The 25,461-nt window shown below is 39.7% G+C and overlaps 1 protein-coding gene across 1 annotated transcript in view; it reads left to right on the top strand.

The window, feature by feature from the left end:
• STT3B (STT3 oligosaccharyltransferase complex catalytic subunit B) overlaps window positions 1-25,461 on the top strand; it is a 49,489-nt gene that overhangs the window by 3,042 nt on the left and 20,986 nt on the right. Inside the window, exons 2-5 of the mRNA XM_033165941.1 lie at window positions 15,073-15,181; window positions 17,929-18,216; window positions 19,779-19,844; window positions 21,697-21,796. Coding sequence (XP_033021832.1) covers window positions 15,073-15,181; window positions 17,929-18,216; window positions 19,779-19,844; window positions 21,697-21,796 — 563 coding nt within the window. The remainder of the gene's footprint in view (window positions 1-15,072; window positions 15,182-17,928; window positions 18,217-19,778; window positions 19,845-21,696; window positions 21,797-25,461) is intronic.

The raw sequence follows: 25,461 nt of genomic DNA, 5'->3' as shown, positions 1-25,461 counted from the left end.
ATGCACCTATCAAAATAAAGCTGCTGATGTGGCCCTGAGCACTTAACATTGCACTTTGCAAAGGCAAGAGGAAACAGGTTTAAAATAATCAAATAGAAGTAGTTTGAAAGCAAAGGATAAAAATGGTGGTGGGTACATTGTCATATAATACAGATTCTTTAAAAAAAAAACTTGATATGAGACATACACTGGAGGTTTAAGCATATTGAATATTAATATTGGATAAACTCTTTTGCATTTTATTTCACTAAAAATGAATTCTATGAAAGTGTTTGTTAAAATCAGTTTCAAAGGTTCCATTACACCCCAGCCCTGACTGAACCTGCAATCCTATGAACATCTGAAAGCAAGCCCCACTGATCAAAGTGAAACTTAATTCTGAGTAAACATACTTAGGATTGCATTGTTTGAAACAGGACTTAGGATGGAGCTAAAGGGGGGGGGAACTGATACTCAGTGGCTTTGATTAAGACACATTGGAGAAAGTAAAGCAATCTGGGACACTGCTGAGAGTCACTGAACCTGCTCCTTGTTCAAAGGAGTGGTTACTATGATTATGTTAAACCTGTGAATAGGTTTTGTGTGTGTGTCCCACAGTGCTTTGGTAAGAAAGTGAAATAAAGACATATTTGGAGTACCACTTGCATGTGTCCTTCTGTATACAGTACTACCATCTCTATTGATACCACCTGCTATTGATAGACAATAGATATAAAAGGAAAAATAACCAGAGATGAGTCGAAACAGAGGTGGCATCTTAGACATTTTTTTTATTCTGTGCAGTCAGCACCCCCCCCCCCCAAAGAAAAATTGTTTGCACCCCTTTCAAGAGAGGGTGTGTAAGTTTTCCCAAGAGAGCAAGAAGAGGGAATGTTCTCTAAATCAATTCATTTGTGTATATTTAGCTGTGGCAGAACAGGGATGTACATTTGGATCGACATCAGTATTCTTCTGTTGCAGCAACTCATGCATAACTATGCATGACTAAAGCTGGATCAGAGCAAAAGTCTTGCTGTGCAGTGCTGACAGCAACACAGGGAGAGTTGGCCCAGTTGGCTCAATAACAAAGATGCAGTTTCTCTTGCCACTTTCACTTAGACCTCGGTGACAATATCACATAGCCATATCTGCTTACAAAGTGACATAGTGCCACCCTGTTCCCCATTGTGATTGGCTTGGATCATGTTTTGAGAGATGTCCTAAAATAGGCTGAAACAGCAGCATATTGGGACTGAAATAGGTGTGGAAAACAGTGTGGTCACTTTTATGCCTTATGAGGGTTCAACTATAAACATTGGTTGCAGTGCTAAAAAAATTAGACGTGTAAATGAATGAACATAGAAGGATTCCTGTGTGGAAAAAATCCATTGTGCTAATAAACTTCTAAAACTGACCATGTTAACAGTTGCATTATCCCTTTGTGATTTGCACTAGCTGCCAAATAGTTTCTGGGCTCAATTCAAGGCGCTGATATAAAACCTTTAAAGCATTTAGCTTGCGACCTGGATGACTCAAGAACTGCCTTTTTCTGCATGCTCCAGTCATCAGCACATGTAAAAGTGTTCCCAAGAGAGCTCCAGATCACACAACCTCAAGAGGTGCCAGCTAGATAAAGGGTGTGGTGTATCGAGTACCATCATTCTGATCCTTCTTGTGTCTGGTAAAGTTATGGCTTTTTAATAAGGCTGTTGACTGATTAAATAACTTACACACTAGCTTAGGCAGTGTTTCTTTTAATGACTTACTGATTTGTTAATTTGTGTTACTGTATTGGGCTTAGTTTATTTTATCTGTTGGCTGCCTTTAATAAATAAACAAATCAGGTTTTAAAAAATGAATATTAAAAAAATTCAGTGACCTAGTTCACATGTAATTCAAACATGCGGATTCTGGGAGATCAGACTGCTTTTCTCCTCCTCCTGTCCTGCTGCCGCCTTGCTGCTATGAGCTAAGCCATAGTTTGGCATAGCATTGAATCTGAATCAGTGCTCATGGTTTACATCACTCCAGACAAACCATGAATTGTAAGCAAGGTTTGTTCTAAGATTTACAGTTTGTAGTTTGTCAAGGGGCCATAAACCACAAGCCTGGGTTCAGTTGTAACACTTAGCCAAACTGTAACTTAGTTCATAGCAGAGCAGTGGCAGCAGGACTGCAGAACGAATAAATCAGCTGTAATCTTTTCTCCAGTGACCAGCACGTTTGCTCATTCCTGCTAAGCCATAGTTTGACTTAACATTAAGCGTGAACCAGGCCATTATATTCTCCAAATCCATTTGTATATGCAACCATAGTAACAGGAAGCTGAATCCAAAACTAATTTCGTTGAATACAGAATCAGTTTATGAATGCAATTTCATTGCTTGAATTTAAAACTAGGTGCAAGGATCATGCAATTAGAACCATTCAGTTAGTTCATGAGCCAATACTGCAGAAGTTGAGATTTCCTTGAGAAGCATATTTCTCACATGGCATGAGGGATGCTTGAAGAAAAAATAGTACAAAATCCCACTGGGTACACCCAAAGAAGCTCTTAGGTATTCCATAGCAGTTCACAAATGAATTGTTTCAAATGTTACAGTGGCTCATTGTGCCAAAGTTCCTTACCACTAGACTCTTGAAGGTTGAAAGCAATAGAAGCTGAGGTCCTTCACCAATTAAAATACAATCACTGTGTTTATGTGATTATGCAACCTTACCATCTGTTTTGCATAAGTAAAATGAGTAGATAATTGAAGGCCAGGATTATTACCAAAATCAGAAATGCAACAGAGATTCCTTTTATTATTATTAATAATGAAATACTTTATTGTCACTGTACCACATGTTTACAGAGAGATTAAATAATAATAATAATAATAAGCTTCCCAAATATAACCATGTCTATCTATGTATGCTTTTGATACATAGATTTTCCTTTAAATTGTGTGACTCCATGTGGGTTGAATGAACAAGTAGAAATAAGTTATACACCATCATGATGATCTGGCTTCTATGCCTTGGACATAATACAGTTGTACATCCATCATCTTTTCACAATTTATAAACTGTGCAAATATTAGAAAAAACATATTTCATATATTTCATATATTTTTCAGTGTATAAGACGCCCCCATGTATAAGACTTTTGGGGACCCCAAATTTAGAAAACAGGCATATGCACTATCCATGTATAAGACACACCCAGATTTTTAACCTTTCTTTAAAGTAAAAAAAAACAAAACCCTAGTCTTATACATGAAAAAGTACGGTACTTTGCTTTTCAGACTTAATCTTTGGTCTGTTTCTGGTTCAGTGAAAGAGGGCTCTCTTAATTCCATAACTTTTGCAAGCCACAAAACTGTTACAAGTGACTTCTTCAGCCTCTTCATCATTTGTAGTATTGGTTTACTGAAATTGATTTTAGATTACGTAGCCTCTAACAAGAGCTTTCCAGTATGTGATTCTATAGATACTTTGGCTGCCTTATCTTTTATTATATACATGGTTAGTACATTCATCTGTAGTGGTCATCTGTCTAACCTGCTCAGTCACTGGGCCAATTCACTTACTGAAAAAAGGGGCTCCTTGAGTTGTATAGATTTTTTTCCCTTACATCAGTAGGTAAGTTAATTAGAATTATAAGCCACAAAAATGAAGTGATCTTCCAGCAAACTCATTTCAGTATGGTATACTACTTTGTGCTTCCTCTTTGTTGTAGCAAGTGCAATTATTTGAGCATATGAACTCCAGCTAATAGCTTATTTAATCTTTTTTTTTTTGTCAGTCCTTCAGAAAAGTTTTTGTTAAGCATTATAGAATAATAACTAAATTGTCATAATTTAATATTATTTTTCATTACCAGTACAGCTTTTTGCTCATGGTGATTCTTATGGTAGCTGCAATTGTGTCTATACATGCAGCTACTTCACTTCCTCCCTTCATTTCCAAACACAAATGTGTTCAAAGCAGATGACATAATAAACAAATGGCCAATGAAACAACATCAGTTTATGAATGAATGAATGAACAAAAAAACTGAGAGCTGGGACTAAGCAACCGAGACAGCACCTAAATTTAGTACCCAATGGAAAATAATAGTGTTCAAGAGGTGATAGAATACTAGGAGATGCAAGACAGAAAGTCCTGCATTTCAGGGCTTTTTCATAACTGAAAAAGGCTTTTTGTACCTCTCAACCAGCTCTCAACAGCTTGTGGTCCTAAGCTGTTATGGGATTTAAGGGTGATAACAGCATGTTTCACAAATAAATAAAAATGATGTGTTAGGAATGACCTCCATTATCTTCAAACAAAAATTCATGGTAAGACAAATGTTCTTTTAAAAAATCAGTTCAGAAATTTAGACACTTGCTTTGAAAATAAGATGTTTTATGCTTTTATGTTTCAAACTTAGGTGAAACAAGTTAAGGATGCAAATGTAATGTGTGAGCAGTTACAAGTAGGTAGCATGTAGGAGAACAAGGTAGTATTTATGAAGGTAAATTTCAATTTTAAAGTAAAAAGAGGATATATTTGAATAGCAGTAAAGTGGTATAGGATCTGAGGCATGAAATATAACTGCCTGGTTTTAGGCAGCATTATCTGCAGCATTATTTGTTACCTGATTGTAGTAAGGGCAACAATGAAACTATCTGAAACTTTTAGGAAACTAACATTCTGTATAAATGTTAAATGTGGCTATCTAATTATATGGTTTCACATTAAACTACCACAGAATCAAATCTGATCATCTTTAAAACAGTATCCAGGGTCACAGTAAATATTTCTGTGCATTGTTATTTTCATTGATAAGAGGTGACCCAGCCTTCATTACATAGACTTCATTTGCAAATGAAGTTTTATAGATCAGCTTGTTTTGAAGCCAATGATCTTCTCTCAATAATATACTTCATTTTTGTTAACGTGTTCCACCATGTCAACAGAATGTTAGTGGCTTATATTTAACTTTCAAAGTGGTGATGGTAAAGGTTAACATTTTTTTCTATTTATGGTTAATTATTTTCTTTAAAGTGTACAAGAAAATTGCAAACCTTATTTGAAACTGGGCTTTCTAACTCCATTGAACCTACTTCTGTGAGCATCTCATTCCTTCCCCTCCACTGGATCTTTGTTAGTTCCTACCAGTTAAGAATTTCAACTTTAAATTCTCTTTACATTTTTTGATATCTGTCCAGAATGCAATGTACATATGGAACAACTTATCTAGGACAAATAAGTTGTGGTTTACTAAAGTGGCTTGTTTCAGCAAACCATAGATAAATTACCAACGTTATGCATTCTGAAAATAATGCTATTAAACTGTGGTCAAAATGGAGGTGAAAGCTTCACAAATCCTCCACACTGATGCATTGGAAAGGGAGGGAAATCATACAAACCTGTGGGGAGACAAAGGCTCTGCTCCACTTGTTCCTATTAAGTTAGTGGTAATGGGGAACATTTAGTCATCCAGATGTTGTTAGACTCTAACACTCATCAGCTGTTGCCAGCAGGTAGTAGTCAAGAATGATGAGAGTTATATTCTGGCAGGTAGCAGGTTCCCCATCCCTGTATTATGGTAAGCCATGGTTTATCATGATGCCAGAATGCAGCAAATGTGGTATGATTTCAAAATCTCCAGTTTTTGTCCATTTCAGTGGGGTAATTATGCAGGAAATAATGTTGGAAGGCGAAAAAGAGGCACTGGCCTTTCCTTTTGATCTTTTTATGTGACAGTATAGCAGTGAGGGCAGATTTTACATGATCCATATGTTACTATATATGCCAACTTGATCTGATTACCTGTTAATTTAGGGAAGATCTCACATCTCTTCCTTCAAAAGCCTTCCAGTTTTTGCATGCGACTGAAGACTGACTGTGATCCTACAGTTCATAGCTTTTACTGCGTGTAGTTGTAGACCTTGATATTGTTATATCTGAGAATTTTAAAATATACCATTTCTCATTTTAATATATCAAGGATTAGCTGACCCAGTGCACAGTGACATTTGCTTGGATACAAAGGTTGTATTCCATCAGCAGAAGATGCTTGCACTCATCCACAATGATTTTTTCTGTGATTTTTTTTCATGCCATTGTATTCCAGAGGGACCGCCAATTGTTAGATGTTTTCAATGGGCTGCTGAGGAAGGAGGGAAAGTCCCATGGTATGAATAGAACCCTGTTTGCAAAAAAGAAGTTAAATTCTGAATAAATAATTACAGCTTTCCAAACATTTCATGAAAATTTTTAGTTAGTGCTATGGTTTCTTGTACCGATACAAATCCTCTTTTCCATAAGGTTGCTTTTATAGCAGTGCTGTTGTGGATCATCTGAAGCAAGTATGCCATCCTCAGCCATCAAGATTTAGAAAGGAGTACATAATAAACAACCAGTGATCATTTAAGTCCATAAGCAGAACATGAATGCAACAGTACTGTCTCCAGTTGTGCTCCCTAGCAACTGGTATTCATAGGCAAACCACCTCTGATACTGGAGGTAGTACACCAGCCATCATGCTAGAAGCCATGAGTTTGTCTAAATTTCTTTTAAAGGCATCCAAGCTGGGTGCTGTTACTACATCTTTTGGTTGCAAAATCCATAGCTTAGCTATGTGCTGTGTAAAGAAGTATTTCCTTTTGCCTGCTCTAAAGTTCCAGTACTGTGAGAGAGGGAGAAAGGTGTTTCTCTCAGCTTTCTCTACACTGTGCATAATTCTGTGCCTCTCTCATGTCCCCACCACCCTTGCTTTTCCCCAGGAAGGCCCAAATGTTATAACCGTTCTTCATTGGGGAGTTCTAGTCCCATGACCATTTTGGTTGCTCTTTTCTGAACCTTTTCCAGCTCTACAATATTCTTTATCAGAGGTACACAGTATTCCAAGTGCAATCATGCCATTGCCACAGATTTGTATAATAGCATTATCAAATTGAAAATTTGATTTTCAAGCCTTTTCCTAATTACTCCGACTGAAAGTTTTAAAACTGAGCTAGTTTTTAACTGATTTGAAAATGAACCAAATGCTGACTTTAAATTTGAACCAATGCCTACCCTTACCCTTTAGTTCATATGGTGCACCGACTAAATTTAAACCAAGCCTATACTACGGGGTTTTTTTAAATGTGTAAATTACCATCTAGTTTTAAGTAGTAAATTATGCCATAGCTTTGAAAACTGAACTAGCTGAAAGGTGAAAATTTTAATTGGGACTGAGGCCTACCCTTACATTTAGGTGTTGTACTGCCCTTCATAACCTGAAATGGAATCCTACACTGACCTTAAGCTAAAGCTAAGCTTGCATTTCATTTCATTTCATTTCAAGCTGGGTTCTCCAATAGCTAGTTTTGCATATATACACACATACACATATTCAGTCACAAAAATGAGATTTAAACTAGGTTGGTTTGTGGCTTACTGTGGCCATATGGACTGCCCTGCTAAGGTAAAACTTTATACAAGCTTATCCCCCCCTAGATTTTAGTTCCTGAGCTATAAGTTTTTTACAGGATTTACTCCATGAGAAATACGATAACCTCCTGTAGTGCTGGAAACTTCCAGGGAATATTTTCATGGGGAACTACATTCACCATTTCTCGGAGCAGAAATGGCAGTTTTATTACGTTTCTTCTTTAGTTGTCTTGGTAGTGGGTTCAGCGACCATGCATCGTTGCTCAGACTTTAATTAGGAATAGAGAGGAGTTCTGAACTCTTAAAGGTACCGTATATCGCGGCGTATAAGACGACTTTTTAAGCCCGAAAAATCTTCTCTGAAGTCGGGGGTCGTCTTGTACGCCGGCAACATCATGCGATGTGACCCGGAGCCTCTCCCCGGCGCTCCAGCCGCAACCGCTGCCTCAGCCGCCATGGAGCCCGGGCTGGGCGTGGGCGGCAAGCGCGGAGGCTTCCTGTGCGGCGACGGGGAGCTTCTCCCCGCTGCTCCAGGCGTCGCTGCCGCCGCCTCAGCAGCCGTGGAGGCCGTCCTGCGCTTCAGCGGCAAGCGCGGAGGCCTCCTTTGGGGCGACGGGGAGCTTCTCCCCGCTGCCCCAGGCGTCGCTGCCGCCGCCTCAGCAGCCGTGGAGGCCGTCCTGCGCTTCGGCGGGAAGCGCGGAGGCCTCCTTTGGGGCGACGGGGAGCTTCTCCCCGCTGCCCCAGGCGTCGCTGCCGCCGCCTCAGCAGCCGTGGAGGCCATCCTGCGCTTCGGCGGCAAGCGCGGAGGCCTCCTTTGCGGCGACGGGGAGCTTCTCCCCGCTGCCCCAGGCGTCGCTGCCGCCGCCTCAGCAGCCGTGGAGGTCGTCCTGCGCTTCGGCATGGGGGCCGCTGTGCGCTTGGGCGGCAAGCGCGGAAATCTCCTGTGTGGCGCGGGGGACGCTCTCCCCGCCGCTGCCGCCGCCTCAGCAGCCATGGATCCCGGGCTGGGTGAGTATACCCCAAACTCTGTTTTTCCACATAAAAAGTTGGGGGGTCGTCTTATACGCCGAGTCGCCTTATACGCCGCGATATACGGTATATTACTAAAGGCATTCAATGTCTGATCCACATATGTAGCAGGCTGCACAGTGGATGCAGGCCAGGTTAGACACAGTTTCCTTCAAATGAGCGTAAGCCTTGTTTTACAACCAACTACAAAACACAGCATCACTCCCAGTGTACAGTTAGAAGTTAGAATGATACCACTTGTTTCCAATGTATCTAACAACGGTATCTGTCCATATAGTAACACTTTGCTGTGGAACCTTTTCAAATGGATTAATCCCAGGACTAAACAAGATGTGATATTTATAATGTCTTTTGACTTTGTGTGCAAGATTTTTTGTTAACCAATAGTCAGTGCAAGGGGCCCCAAGCCAGATCAGGTGTTCAAATGGGGGGGGGAGCATTACCTTATTGGAATCGGTACACCCACTGTTGACAGTAGCAGTTGGGGGTTGATTCCTATATTCACTGTGGTGGGGGCAAAGGCTTAAAGCCTCACTTTCCACATGCCATAGTTCTGATCTGATTTGGGACTCCTTGTGCCAGCTCTTTGTTAATATAAAGCATTGTTTGCAAAGCCAAACCACTTGACTGACGTCTAGTTTGGACCTTTGGCTCTTAACTGCATATTTAAACAAAAAACATTGAATTGTTTTTGCTGAACTTCAGTTGTCAGTATACTGAATTAGTGAGATCAAACTTAGATGAAGTAGAAATCTAATTTTAGTTAAAACAAGGCAATATTTGGCAGTTCTATAGCCTATAAACGGAGTCTTGGCATGCCCCAGTTCCCTAACTCACTGTGATAACAGTCGTACCTCGTGTTGCATTCGCTGCGGGTTGCGAACAGCACAGGTTACGAACGCGCTGAACCCGGAAGTAAAGGAATGGATTACTTCCGGAGAGAAGTAGCCAGTGTGGTGTAGTGGTTAAGAGTGGTAGACTCGTGATCTGGTGAACCAGGTTCGCGTCTCCCGAGTGTTTGTTGTAGGGGAGGAAGGGAAAGGAGAATGTTAGCCACTTTGAGACTCCTTCGAGTAGTGATAAAGCGGGTTATCAAATCCAAACTCTTCTTCTTCTTCCGGGTTTGGCGGGTCGTGCATGCGCAGACGCGCTGAATCGCAACCCGTGCGTGCGCAGAAGCGGCACTGCAGAATGCGGACGGCTCAGGATGTGAATGGGGCTCCGGAATGGATCCCATTCACATCTAGAGGTACCACTGTATGCCATTTTCTATTAGTGTAGTTTTTCACAGAAGGAAGGATCATCGCTTTGAAAAGGGAAGAAAAATATCCTACACATGCTTATTTAAACTTTTACCTGCCATTAGTTAGTTTGACTTATCTGAACCTGCCTCAGAATCTCAATGAAAGAGGGTTGCCTTGTGTAGTTCTGCCTCATTATCTCCTCTGAAACATTTTTACAGCCACTTTAGAGTAGCATACAATATCTGAGCTAAATGTAGGCCAGAATTTCAAGATGTGGATCATTTTTGATGTTGCTTTTTAATTATATTGATATTAAGACTGGTATCATTTCTTAAGGCCTTTCTCCCTTAAAACGTTTCTGATTCTTCCAGCTGGCAGTTTTAAAATTATGTGAGTTACAGTCCATGGTACATAATGAGCTTATAAGGCTGCTTAACTCTTTAGTTTTCACTACTTCTTTAAAAGTCAACCACCTACATTGTACTTGTGTGAGTTTTGTTGTCCCTTGTTCAAGTGTATGCAGATTCTTCCTGCCTTCCTACATCAGCTGGAAACCAGCCTTTGATTGCTTGAAAGTAAATCCAGGAGCTCTTGGAGGAAACTGACTTTCTAGATCCATTTCAATCAGAATTTAGGCCTGGTTTTGGGACAAAAAGTGTTTTGGTCACCCTGTACAATTACTTCTGTTGGGAGAGAGACAGGAAAAATTGTCCTTGTTAATTTGCCTTGACCTCTCAGCAGCTTTTGATACCATCCATTATGGTATCCTAGAGCAGCTGTCCAAGTTAGGGGTGGGTGGTTCCAGTTCTGCTTGGATGGTCACTTCCAGAGGGAGATGCTTGAGGAGTGTTTTTCCACCATAGGAAGACTTCAGCATGGTGTTCCTCAGCCTTCAAGTTTAATATGCATATGAAATCACTGAGTGGGGTCATCTGGAGTATTGGAGTATGTTGTCAACAATATGGGGATGATACACAGCCCTACTTCTCCTTTACAACTGCAGGTGTGGCAGTGGTTGTGCAGGGCTGTTGTATTGGCTCTGTAATGGACAAGATGAGAATGAAGAAACTGAAACTCAATACAGACTGAGGCAATGTTTGTGAATGGCTCCTTAGATGGATGGGAGGATAGGGGGTAGCGTGTGTTAGAAACTGGGATAGAAAAAATAGGAGCCAAATGGCTCCTGGGAACTGGGTTGTGGGTGTCAAAACAGAATGTCTAGTCACCATTGTGGGGGGTTGGCAACACTTTATTTATTATTTTGATAAACAGGAACTAATACACAATTCAAATAAGTGTCACATTGTTAATATATTTTTAGCAGAAAGTGTTAATACATGTTTAATTTGATGTTTACTATAAAAATATTGGTACAATACTTGAGTTTTCAAAACACTCTACTTTTTGTTGTTAAACTCCTTAACATATTATCTACTGTTAACATATACTTCAAGGCTTCAAAGCACATACATATCAGTAATCCTTGAGTGTTAGCCAGGTGCAAAAAATGGCACCCAGACTTTTTGAGGTGCTCACAAATGGAGAATCTTTAGCTGCAAAATGCACCTGGCGCCCTGCTAATTTCGAACCCTGGAGGTAGCCTGCTCTTCATGGGATTATACTCCCTCTGAAGGAGCTGGTATGCACTTTGGGGTTCCTTCTCGATCCATTGCTGTTGCTTAAGGCTCAGTAGGCCTCAGTAGTGCAGAGTGCCTTCCATCATCTTCAGCTGGTGGCCTACCTGTGCCCCTTTCTGGACAGGGATAACCTAACTACTGTTGGCTATGCTCTGGTAACCTGTAGGTTAGATTACTGCAATATTTTATATGTGGGGCTGCCTCTGAAGATGGTTCAGAAACGTCAGCTGGTGCAGAATTCAGCCAGGTTGCTCACCAAACCATTTGACCATGTAACATTAATGTTGGCCCGACTGCACTGGCTGCCATTTGGTTTCTAGATCCAATTCAAAGTGCTGATTTTGACCTACAAAGCCTTAAGCAGCTCAGGACCAAAACACCTGAAGGACATCCTCTCCCTATGTGAACTGGCCCAGACCCTGCGATTATCATCTGAGACCCTTCTTCATGTTCCCCTCTGCTAGAGGTATGAAGGGCGAAAACACAAGTGTGAATCTTTGTTGTAGTGCAGGGTTCAGCAACCTTTTTCAGCCGTGGGCCGGTCCACCATCCCTCAGACCATGTGGTGGGCTGGAAAAAAAGAATGAACGAATTCCTATGCCCCACAAATAACCCAGAGATTTATTTTAAATAAAAGGACACATTCTACTCATGTAAAAACACCAGGCAGGCCCCACAAATAACCCAGAGATGCATTTTAAATAAAAGGACACATTCTACTCATGTAAATCACACTGATTCCCGGACTGTCCACGGGCTGGATTGAGAAGGTGATTGGGCCGCATCCTGCCCCCGGGCCTTAGGTTGCCTACCACGGCTGTAGTGGCTCCACACTTACGGAATGCTCTCCTCAAGGAGGCATGCCTGACATTTTCATTACATATCTTTAGGGGTCAGGCAAAAACCTTCTCCCAGGCATTTGGCTAATTAAACAATCTATTTTCTTCTAAACTGTGGAGGTGGGGGTTATTGGAGGTTTTTGATGTATAGTTTTTGTGTTTTGTAAACTGCCCTGTGATTTTTGGATAAAAGGTGATAAAAGGAAATTTAAGTGATAATAATGATAATCTGCTTTCTGTTTCTAAAACAAAACAAACCCATGTCTATATGGATATGTGAACAATTTCATAAATTGTAAGTGGCAGCAAGTTACAAAACATTCAAATAACATAATTTTAAATAAAAGGGACTTGTCTGTGAAGTACTCTACAAGTGGCAATTATAATATAAGAACAGAATTTACATTGTGCTGCAAAGTAAGCTGAAACTTAAATCTATATAAAATCAAAGCATAGTTTCTGCATTTTAGGGCTGAGCGATAACTGGTTTTCAATATTGTGATATATCACCAGCTAAACATCACAATATAACAACATATCACAAATCTGAAATATGGAAGGAACTATGCAAACCATGTCCTGGCAACTGCTACTACTTAAGGGTCTAAACTGATAAATGTTATTAATCATCACATGGTCACTTTCATTAACTTTTTTAAAGGAGTATGTGTGGCTTCCTTTACCTAAAATGCTTTGTGATTGTCAACCACCTGGACTGGATAAGAATAAAAGAACTGAATTTCAATCTGCATGAGACAGAGGTGCTTTTGGTCAGAAGGCATATCGGCCTGTACTGGAAAGGATTGTATTCCACTTACAAGACCAGTTTAGGAGTACAGTCATACCCCAGGTTGCGGACGTTCGAGTTAAGAACGCCCGCAACCCGGAAGCGTTTCCGGAGCGTGCGTGACCTCTGGATGCGCAGAACGCTTCTACACACTTCACGCATGCGCAGAAGTGCTGAAATCACGCTACTTCCGGGTTTTTTCTCTTTTGAGGGGTGGGGCGTTCATGTTACGTACGCCCGTGTTACATAGTGTGATCTGGAACGGATCACGTGCGTAACACGGGGTACCACTGTACTCCTGGATCTAGTCTTGTTGTTAGCGGCTTAGATGTCAGGAGAGTTTCTGTCCAGCTTTGGCTGGTGTGCCAATCTATACCTAGTCCTGGTCCTACATGCATACATTTTGACTGGGGCTAGTGGTCTATCAGCTGTACTGGCTTCCAGTCTGTTTTGGCTGCAGTTCAAGATGTTGGTTATTTTGTATAAAATCCTAAGCCGGGGTCAGCAAACTTTCAGCAGGGGGCCGGTCCACTGTGGGGGGCTGGACTATATTTTGAAAGGGGGAAAATGAACGAATTCCTATGCCCCACAATTAACCCAGAGATGCATTTTAAATAAAAGGACACATTCTACTCAGGTAAAAAACATGCTGATTCCTGGACCGTCCATGGGCCGAATTTAGAAGGCGACTGGGCTGGATCCGGCCCCCGTGCCTTAGTTTCCCTACCCATGCCCTAAGCAGCTTGAAACCAAGCTGTTTGAAGCAATGTCTCCTCTTATGTGAATCTGCCTGTTCTTTAAGATCAACTGTTGAGACCCTCGTGTGTACCATTGCCTTTTAAGGCAAGAACCTTCTCGGTGGTGGCACCCAATAAGCAGAACCCTGCCCCAAGAGGTTGGGCTATCTTCTCTTTTTGGGTTCTGCTGGCCCACACTTTTTATTCTGCTGCTGCTGCTTATGGTACTGATTGTGAATGCTTTTCTTTGTTTTATGCTGCTCTTTTTATTTAATTGGTGTTATAAAGGTAGGGATTATGGTTACTTTTATGCTTGCATTATATTTGTAAACTGCACAGAGCAACTCCTTTATTCAGGGGGAAGGGGTGCGACTTTTAAAAATAGATGCATTTATTAACGAACCCTTCCCTTTATTTGGGAGGTCATAGCTTAAAGGAATTGGTGAAGAATCTGGTTGAAGTTTGTTGAAGATTGGTAGCTTGGTGAAGAAGTTGAAATTGAAATTATAAATGCAGATTTCAGTTTAGTCATAAGAATGAATATTGTTATGAATTGGAGAGGGGGTGGTCAGTCTGGGTGATACCCTGGGTCCCTTGCAGTTGTTGGGATCCTGTATCTGTGAGGGTGGAATGTTTAAGAGGAAGCTTGCCAAAGCAGTTCCTTTGTTAAGCTAATAGCTTTGGCTGGCTTGTTAAGTACCATGATTTAGCAAATCCAAAGAAGTTGCCCTGTGCCATAGAAACAATTGGATGGGCCTTTCTCCATCCACATCTCCTGGCAGATAGGTAGAAGAAAAATAGTCAGAGTTGTTATTTGTGTAAGCTGAAAAGCTGGAGACTACCGGTAAATTGGAGAACAGATATGCCTTCCTCTATTGCTGGATTTTGCAGTTCTGCTTGAAACCTAATGGAGAAGCAAGTTCTGTTAATAGTGTTAATGCTTGAGCCCTTCCATCCTATGCTCAGGTTGTATGTATGTATAAATAAAACCATTTAACCTGAAGGCACCAGAGTCTTTGCTGACCTTCATTGGAAGGTAACGAAACCTTGAGTAAAGTGCAGGCACTCCTGGAGTCTCACTTCTTGGAGTTTGAGGTGGTGCCTAACAGTATTTTCAATATTCACATTCCTTTCTAACTTGGATCAAGAGTAGTAAGCTGTTAGCAATTGCAGACTTCTACTCCCCAAGTGGAACTATGGGTTTGATCCAGGCTGACTTAGTTACATTTGGATCACATTGATATCTACAAGGCTTAAATCATGATTAATCCTGTTGAGATCAATGTGACAAAGTTCAGCTAAATTTGTTCAGATCCAATCCCATGTATTTGAAAAGCTATCTGAAAAATACATTTACATAAAATAAGTAGATTTAATTGCTTAAAGAAACCTATTAAATTTTATCTTGTTTTCTAGGTTTAACTACAGATCAACACATCATCTTGCGTCACATGGATTTTATGAATTCCTAAACTGGTTTGATGAAAGAGCATGGTATCCACTAGGAAGAATAGTAGGTGGGACTGTAAGTACCAGAAAATGTAATCAAATTTTAAGAAAATGTCCATTTATAAATGAATACTGTTACTTCCATTCCATGTTATACTTCAATATGTAGGTTACAGTTGCAAATAATAAGCATTGATGGAGTTTTTAACTCCATTTATATCAGATTTTAAAATTTCAATTACTGCAAGTATGTAAAAAATAAGCTGTTTTTCCATTAAATTTAAAGTGTTCATATTTATATTTATCTTAGTATTGAATAATGACCATCTAGCAGGACCAGGATCTGGGAAATCCAGATTCGAATCCCTACTCAGTCATGAAGCTCACTTGTGACGTTAGGCCAGTCACAACCACTTACCCTCCCTCACAGGGTTGTTGTAGGGATTAACTGAGGTGGGGAGTGAACCATGTGCTCCTTGGAGAAAAAGTTGGGATATAAATGTTATAAGCTCTTCTGCTTACCTACTTAAGAAAGCTGGAGGGGCCAGCCAGATGGAGATGTCATTCGCAAACCTGGCATCCAGAAATCTCCACATGGTTGCAGTTGAACCTGCACCAGTCACATAATGTGCTTGGTGAATTTCTAACTCTGGACAGAATAGTCCCTAGGACAGTTCAATTTTAGAACTGTAATATAGCTAGTTTTTATAAGAGAAACGTATTAGTGTGCCGTGTAGGCAGAACTAATTCAAAAGCTTGTAGTTCAAAAACATTCATATGAGAAAGTGTTCTTGCAAACAAAAGATTCAACTTATTTGTTTTTCATGATGGGGTTGTGGTAGAATATAATTGCTGTTGTACTGCAGAAATGTTTAGCATGAACCATCTCTGATGGATATAGATGTGTCCTTGAACACGTTAGCTCCTTTTTCAATCTAAGAAGTGCTGTTTGAGTAGATTTACAAGGTGCTAGTCAATAAAACGAATCCTTGCGTGCTTGATCAATAAAACATTTAATGAAATCAATTGGTTCCTTTTTTAAAAAGATCCTGATTTTTCTGTTCTAGTTTGAATTATTATATCATAAAGCATAGCTCTGCCAATTTTAGCCGCAAACAGTTTCAATATTGCTTGATGTGGTTGTGTAATAGTTTTGGGTTACTTAGTTTAGCTTTATATTAGGGTGCTTTCCCTTAGTACCGGTATGTATAATTTACACCATAAACTTTCAAAATTACAAGTACCAGTACTATTTCTGTAAATAATCTGTAAATTCCTTGGTTAGTTGCTCATGAGTAAGCAGGCAAAACTCTGTTTCCTTTAATAGTTTTATTGTGCAAACTATGTACAGTGCAGAGCTAATAAGTTCATGTCTGTATCAAGTGTCGTCAGAATCCAGGAATGGCCCCTTCCGGTTCTGACCCCAACAAAAGAGTTTCGGTATACGGAAACCCCGCCTCCCATCCTTTCATTTCACCCCTCGACGCCTTTGGGGCGCCAGAAGCTGTGTGTCTCCTTCATCGTCCCTTGAGCTAGGGGAGTGCAGGGTCTCTCCAGCATCCTCAGAGCCTCTTCCCTCCATACCCTGAAATGCATGCCCCTCCCCGCTGGAAGCCTCACTGCTTCCTCTGCTGCCAGAGGAGGTGCTGCTGGTCAGGTGGGGCCGGGGCTCTCTGTAGCATCCTGAGAGCCCTTCCACCACCTTGCGCTGCACCGGGGACAGTTCCCTGACATAATCTATTTGATGCTTTCTGCTGTGGCTTCAGCAAATGAAATTCAGTAAGTAAGTGATAGCTATATTACTTTTGGCAACCCTGAGGAAGGGCCGTAGCTCAGTAGAACACCCACCTTGCATGCAGAACACCCCAGCATCTCTAGGTAGGGCTAGGAACATCCCCTGTCTGAACCTCTGGAGAGCCGCTGCCCGTTGTGTAGACAGTACTAAGTTAGATGAACCAATGATCTGACTTGGTGTAAGACAGCTTCCTATGTTCCTGTTTGTCAGCTATCATATCTCATGACCTTCCTTTTAGGCAGTTCAAGATTTACAAACATTTAATGAGGTGTGTTCTTTAAAAAAAAGTGTCTGAAAGAATATAGGCCATCTGTGGTAGGGTCCTTAGAAATACCCCCTTTAAAATACTTACAGAAATAGTCTCTCTGCTCCCAACCCCCAGTCTTTTTGTTTCCCCCTGCAGAGGCTGCTTTTGAGATTGCTTCTCTTGTTTATCTTGCACCCTTTCCCCTAGCTGCTGCTGGATTCATTTAGCTGGCTAGGGTTTAATGCTCCAGATTTTCTAGTTAATGGCCTGTGTGCTTTTTAAACATTAGCTTTATGCTCATTTGGATTTTAAATACAATTAGATCCATGCAGGCACTGTTGAGAAAAATCCTGGGCCAGCCCTCATAAAATATGATATATTTTTTTTGCTTGCAGTGTGTGAAAATCTTTTATAAAGCAATCTAGATTAAGCAGGTGTCTTTTGTTGTGCTCCTGAGCCATCCTTGAAACCCTGAATTATATACCGTATTATATGTTGTTTTATAATATTAAAACTAATTCAGTGCTGATACTGAAAAATATCTCTGTATGTTCAATTGTTACCCAAGAAAATGTTAATGAAAATGTATGTGTGTGTGTATTAAAAAGACGTTTGGCTCTGGCAATAGCTTGATTTTACAAGGGTTGTAGAAGTAACAATCTCTTCTGCATGTGAGTTACATTAATATATTTTAAGTCTTTCTATAACATTGATTCAAATAGAAGAAAAATGCATTTTTCGTCTGCAATTTGGTAAATCACTTTTCCACTCTCTCTCCTAGGTCTACCCAGGGCTGATGGTGACAGCTGGCCTTATACATTGGATTTTAAATATGCTTAACATAACTGTCCATATAAGAGATGTATGCGTGTTCCTAGCACCAGTTTTTAGCGGCCTTACATCAATTTCTACTTTCCTGCTTACCAGAGAACTGTGGAACCAGGGAGCAGGGCTTCTAGCTGCCTGCTTTATTGCGATAGTACCAGGTTACATATCACGATCAGTTGCAGGATCTTTTGACAATGAAGGGATAGCTATTTTTGCACTGCAATTCACATACTACTTGTGGGTAAGTAACAACTCAAGTTTCATAATTTTTATCTCGCTTTTAGTATTTTGAATTTATCTTCGTTGTTTCTGCCTTTTAAATTGGCTTTGATTTTAGATTTATTCAATTTGGTACTCACAAGAAAGCAACGATATAAAAATTTGAGGGCCTTTTTCACTTATGCTAATTACTTGCTTTCCAAAAGAAAAAGTTGGATTGTTATATGGTAAACTGGTTTTGAACCGGTGAAATATTTCGTGGTCTTTAGCTAGATATGGCTTGAACACTTCCTGCATATAGGAATTATGTCAAGGACCAACTTATTCTTCAGGGCCTTTTAATTGCAGCAGAGCTTTCCAAACTTTTCATGTTGGTGACACTTTTTAGACATGCATCATTTTGCAACACAGTAATTCAGTTTTACTAGCAAACTGGAGTGCAGCCAACACAATAATGTGTCACAACACACAGTTTGGAAAGCTCTGAATTAGAGGAATCACAAGTATAAATCATAAGAATTCAACAGCCATAAGCATTACTTTATTGTTTAAAATACACACACACCCTCCTATCAGTTTAACAAAACTCTCAAAGCAGTCATAAACAGCTATGCAAGTTTCATTTAACATGTCATCAGCTTGAGCAAATTCCTAAACCCATGTTCCTGAAATAACGTTGATGGAAGTGGCCTGAACTAAGCCAATCCAAGACCTTTATTTCTTAACCTTTGAACAGTATATTTTGTTAAATGTAACCTTGTTGTAGATATGACTTTTAAAAGTGGTCTGATAGGGTCATATTGACACTAATAGAGATCATAATTGGTTACATTAGAGATAGTAATGGAACATTAGTCTTTTGCTTCCCCACCTACTTGTTCCTTGCTCCTAATCTATTTTCTCCCAAGTCCCATTTCCTCCCACGGGATTCCAAGCATGTGTTAACCCTCAGAGGTATCTTGGGAGAGGTGAGGTGTGGCAGCAAAGTAATATGAGGGCATGATTAACAGCCGTCTCCTCTCCCCCCCCCCCACCCCCGTTGCTACACGGTCTAATACATGCATGTTTCAAAGTGCAGTAGAAGTCGTCATAATCAAACATTAAAAAGTTTAATAGTTAAAGTTGGTGACAGTTTGCTATTGAGCTATATAATATAATTTAATACATAATGCAACTTTAGTATTAGTATATATAATACAGACATAACAGATAAGCTCATATGGGAATATAGGACTGCACCCTAGTGTGTGTGTGTGTGTGTGTGTGAGAGAGAGAGAGAGAGAGAGCATTAGCCATGCCCAGCAGTGGCATGCAGCCCACAGTGCATTGTGTATTGGGAAATTTTCAGTGCACATGTTCCTGAGGAACATGTAACATCAAGCAGTTGTTTAATACTGTGTCTGAAGCACATCAGTGTGGTAACGGAATGAATAATCTCTCAGTAAAGTACCTTAGTTAATTCTGATGCAAACCTTAAAAGTATATTTAGTTCAACTTCTGCTCTTATTTGTTGTTTTTTTAAATTTGAATTATACATTTTTTTTCTTGTTTCTGCTGAGTTATAACACAAATCACCATTTGTAGGTGAAGTCTGTGAAAACTGGATCAGTCTTCTGGACCATATGCTGTTGCCTATCCTACTTTTACATGGTAAGTGGTATCCTAAACTAATGTACTTAATTGATTTTGAAATCATTTATTAGCAGAACCCAAATATGCAAGTCACATTCTTTATTGGTACATTGTAATTGCTTTTATTAATAGTATATTGGAGCAACATTTAAAGATAGAAAAAAGTCTATCAGCACTTGTCTAAAAACACTGACTTTATATATATGGTGGTAGGTTTGACAGGTTTGTTTAACAGAAAATGCTTCTTCACTTTAGAGAATTGGTTTGCATTTTGTATCTTGAATGAAGTCAGTAGAAGATTTATTTCAAGCATGCCACTTTCCCGGTTTGCACCTCACATCAAAGAGTGAATGAGCAGCATAGTTGCACACCTATTAAAATGTTCCTGCGGCACTTAGCATATGCTGCTGCACTGAGAATGAAAGAAGCCAGAGTCATCCAAACCGAGGCTCCTGGTTAGTTTCTTCCAAATAAACCATGATCTGCAAATCTTGGTCACCACAGACATTTGTTTGAACAACACAACAGGCGAGATTCTGTTTATTCCGCAGTATGGCGTCAGCAAGAGAGGTGTGCTGTGGGTACCTTAGAGCAGTGTGCATCAGCACATAGCTTGTTTTAAACTTATGCCTTACTGTGGTGTGTGAACTACCGGTAGGTCTCTAATCCTAAAGACCAGATGAACTGATTTGTGCTGCTGCGAGACTATTCACTGCAGTCTTTAAAATCCAGCAGAAAGCATTTGTTCCAAAGGGGAAAGTCTAAAATGTGTGGAAGATAGCTCTTCACCTGGCACTGCAATGATCTTTAATGAGGGTGCCAGGGGAGTCTCATTGGGGAAGGGTGCTCCATTTTCAGAGCGCCTCCATCAAAGATGCCCTCTGCTTAGTAACCACCCACTTCAGCTCTTAAGGGAGAAGGGGAAAGAACCCGCAGAAGGGACTCAAGTGACTTTCTCCGGATCCGAGCAGATATATTTATGGAAGGAGGTAATAGTTTCAGTAATGTAGCTAACACCAGCGATTTATTTAGAGCACTTCACCCTGGATTTTGATATATATACTAGATTATTAAAGAAGTTTTTCCCCTTAAAAGTTGCTTCATTTGGAAGATAACAGATACTTGGTTGCCATTTGTGTGACCAAGCTATCAATGGTGCATAAGATGTGGATGCTACAGATCTGTTCATATTTGGTTTGTTCACTAGTGTTAATCACTATATCCTTTCATTGTAGAGGACAACATTGCAGTTCTTATTTTGACATTGTTGGTAAAATGAATAATGCCTCTAAAATTCAACTAACTGGCAAATTGCTTAATGTTGCAGTCTTCTTAATTGGAGTTAATGAGTTCCTGCTTGATAGTATGTCCCCCATTTTATTTACTCTTTTATTAAGTTTACAAATACATTATAATGTATTATATATAAATCACAAAAGTAGTTCCTTATGTTAATACATAATAATTCATATTAACAGTAGTAAAGTGATGGTATTTATAATTTTCTGGAAAACATTTCACTGAGAGCCATGACATAAAATCTAAGTAAGGCATACCCAGACTAGATCCAATGAAATCAATGGACTTAATTAAGTTAGTTAAATCCATTGAATGGGTCTACTCCGAGTACAGCTAACATTGAAGATCACATACAATGTGTATAATCTGCGTAAAGGTCTAGTTGAGGAGGAATAAGTAAAAAATGCTTCCTGGATCTGCTTTCTACTGAAATCTTTTTGCCCTGTGGATTTTTCCTTGGGACCTGGATTATCTTGTCTTGAAGACAAAAATTAATTCATGTTGGTTAGTTTAATGGTTTAACAGTATTGTGTATAAAGTAGTATTATGTTCTGATATGTTTGTTTTTCAGGTCTCTGCATGGGGTGGTTATGTTTTCATCATCAACCTTATTCCACTGCATGTATTTGTGCTCCTGTTGATGCAAAGATACAGTAGGAGGGTCTACATAGGTGAGTGCTTTGATTTGCTGAGATTGAATGAAAAGTGGGGGGTTTCCCCATTCTTAATCATATTACTTCCTTTTTCAATTTAAATGACTATGAATTTAACTTAATTTAAGTGGTTACTTTTGTCTAGTTACTGGCAAAATCATAAAATAGAATTATTAGGATTCTGATAAGGCTATTAGAAATATTAGATTTGTTTTACTTTTTAAATCATGTTGCATTGCATTGCTTATTGAATGGGTAGGCAAACTAAGGCCCGTGGACGGTCCGGGAATCAGCGTGTTTTTACATGAGTAGAATATGCCCTTTTATTTAAAATGCCTCTCTGGGTTATTTGTGGGGCATAGGAATTCGTTCATTCCCCCCCCCCAAAAAAATATAGTCTGCCCCCCCCCCCAAGGTCTGAGGGACAGTGGACCGGCCCCCTGCTGAAAAAGTTTGCTGACCCCTGGCTTATTGCTTCTGCCATAAGGAAGCTTGCTTATCTATTTATTTAAAATAAATACACTTAAGGCAGCTATTAACCAGAATGATAATACTTCAAAATGAACAATGTAGTCTAAACAAAATAAAATGTAGTTTAAAAAGATAATTTAACATGGCAATCATTCATCTCAACACTATTTTTCAGAAATGTATGCAACTTTCTTACTATTACCAGTGTTTGACAGAACTGTTTATAATGGGACTGATGCAGCTGGTAATGAATGACAGTTGATCATCCCTGTGTAATGATGTCAGTCATTGTCCCTGCAAGTGGCTTTGATTCCACCCTGGAAAGGAGGCAACTAACCTCTCAGTCTCTGTCCCCAGTAGGAAGGACAAGTGTGAGAGGAGTCTTATACTAATCTTTTCTGCTTCCCTGTACAATTTGGTGTGCTGAAGCTGATGGATGCCATGTATTAGACATTGCTAGGGCTTTTCCTTGTGTTCGTATACTCTGTTCTATCCCAATTAATTCTGCACTTGTCACACAAATGAAGCCCTTTAAAAAAAAAAGGCCAACTGCACAGTGGAAAAACTGCAGTTCTGCTGTGCTAAAAGGTGACATGCTACAATGCATTGTATTCTGCAAATACGTGTTCTAATGTTGCCTTTTACTATTAAAGAGCAATCAGAGTCCTGTCTCTGGCCTTAATACTGGGCACTATAGCACTAATATTGGTGATAAAACACTTCCTGCTCTTTCAGCTTGCATTTTGAATACCTGACTTTATATGGTCAGGTGATTGACTGATGGTCACCTGACAAAAATTGGACTGAGGAGGGTATGTGATTCAGTATCTCGCCCCTGACATAAACGTTCAGCGAGCAGCAAGAAAAAAATGAAATTTTGTAAGAAGGAAACCTGGTATGATTTTCTTTTTTGCCGACACACATACAATAACAAAAAGACTAATGGGGCATGGTCTAATTTGCATCACAATCTTATTCAGGATCATTTGATGTTCACAGAACTTTTTCAGAATGTAAATTCTTTGCCAGAATTGGGCATATTTTATGGCTTTTGTAAATGGATGTAAACTGAGATTCTATTTGACCTACTTGGCATCATAACTACAATGCTGACTAAACTCCTGCTGACTGCTCATGCATATTTGATGCAGAGTTATTGATGTTGACATCAGTGTGACTACTTTTGAATCAGTTTAGGAATATTGCAGAAGATCTTCTGTAAGTGCTTAGCTGCAAAAGGTTACAGTGCTGAATAAAAGGGGGGGGGGGAAACCTTCATAAACGGAATAAGCTCCCTGTGATCTATTTTAGAGCAGTCTAGCGGTAAAGGTAAACATTTGCAACAGTAGTAGACAAATATTTGTCACAATTTAGAGCTTTTAAATCTAGTTTCAAATAACTTTAAGAGCATGTAAAGTACTATATACATGCAGAAAACTAGTTTGAATCAGAAGTAACATTGTAGCCTTAATTCTGCCCAAGGACATATTAACTTTAAGAATAGAATTTGGTCACGTTGAACAAAGTTGATTGTCTTTCAGTCTTTTTCTCTTTTTTGTTTAGGACAACAGGTTTTTTGGCTTGTTACTTTTAAGCAATTTTAATGTAAACATAATTTTAAGTGATACTTCACTATAGCTGACTTCCATACTAAAGCAGCTGGCAGATTTTCGATGTTCAAGTTTATTAGCTAGTAATTAATAACACATTTCAAGGAAAATGAACAATATAATGGAAATATCCAGACTGAATTGTAGGACTATTTATCATTCTATACTCAATGAGGATTGATCATGCCCAGTGGCTGCAGAATACTGATTATCTGTTGGAGGAGGGGAAAAGCAGAGGAAGGAGAAATACAGTGGCTCTCCTGGAACAGGGTGTGTAGGAGTCACTCTTATGCTGCAACATCTTTTTCTAGGTTGCACTTTTAATGCATATTTCATAGAACAATGCTCAGTAGCCAATGTTATGGATATCCAGTGGACACAAGAGAACTTGTGCTTCCTTTTCTAGCTGCTGTGTCCCCCACCAGTCTCTTCTGTAGGGTCCTCCAGAGGTCCCTGGGGGGAGGTACGTGGGGAAGTAGAGGAGGGGCTAGTTCTATAGTGCAAGTGGAAGCCTTTTACAGAAGCCCATTACACAAGCAGGATGACACCGTAGGATGTTGCTTGCTAAGATAACCGGTAAAATAGCTGGCACATTGTATTACTTTTCTCATATCACTGTTTTTAACTTCATATGCAAATGTAATGTTCTTTGAAAGTAAAATTTATTCTTATACTGTTTAGAAAGACATATATATGATGTGCTATAAATAGCAGGATTTCTACTTTCTTTTACTCTTGTATAGTCTACATTGAATGCGCCCCTTCCCTTCAACACTTGGCTAACATAGCATAAATCTGATTTTCTGCTTATATGCATAAGAAAGCAACTTTTGAATTGTTCAACACGATAACGCTTGCCTTTGCACTGAAAATAAGTGGAACAAAGTAGACCCATAACTTCTTCTTTTTTCATGGTTTTTCACATACCCAATTGTCAGAATACTTGACTAGCTGGACAGTTTCGTTAGTTATTAGCAAACAGGGTTTGCCATTGTATTATTGAGCAGCACTGAAACTGCCTTGTAGGTATTTCACTAATTTCATCCTAGTCCTTTTGAGTGTAGGATTGAATGTTTCGTGAGGAGATAATGAATAACTAAGACATCAGGTATTATGTTTAGAAAGGTTACAGCAATCAGGATCATCTTGATAGATGGACATTGTTGTTACAGTGTATTTCCAAAAGATTCAGCTAGTGAGAACAGACCATCTTTCAGTTTCTAACTTCTCTGAGACTGTATTCTGACAAAGGTGTCCTCAAAAAGAAACTTGAGTGGTGGAAGATTTTCAAAAGTACTTAGTGTATTTAGGGAAGACTAGCAACACTGTGTTTGCTGGCAAAGGACTGGTAAGGGATGGTGCCAAAAACATGTATCATTGTATTCTGATAGCCTTTAACTGAAATATGTAAAGCAGTCAGTAAATGAATTTCTGTACTGCTGAAATACAGCCAAGGTCCTTAGCTAGAGCTGCGGGTGAGTGTGAGCTAACCATACCAGGAAGTCTGAGAAAGGGAGGCCCAGTGTCCATTTGCAATTCAAGCTAACTGTGCACACCATCTAATTATACAGTCCAGACGTGACTGTTCTGCTTTCATCATGC

Source organism: Lacerta agilis, chromosome 12 (genome assembly GCF_009819535.1).
Source record: "Lacerta agilis isolate rLacAgi1 chromosome 12, rLacAgi1.pri, whole genome shotgun sequence".
In the NCBI taxonomy this organism is placed as follows: Eukaryota; Metazoa; Chordata; class Lepidosauria; order Squamata; family Lacertidae; genus Lacerta; species Lacerta agilis.
Note: the sequence above shows the minus strand (reverse complement) of the source record. Positions and strands in the feature narration are given on the sequence as shown.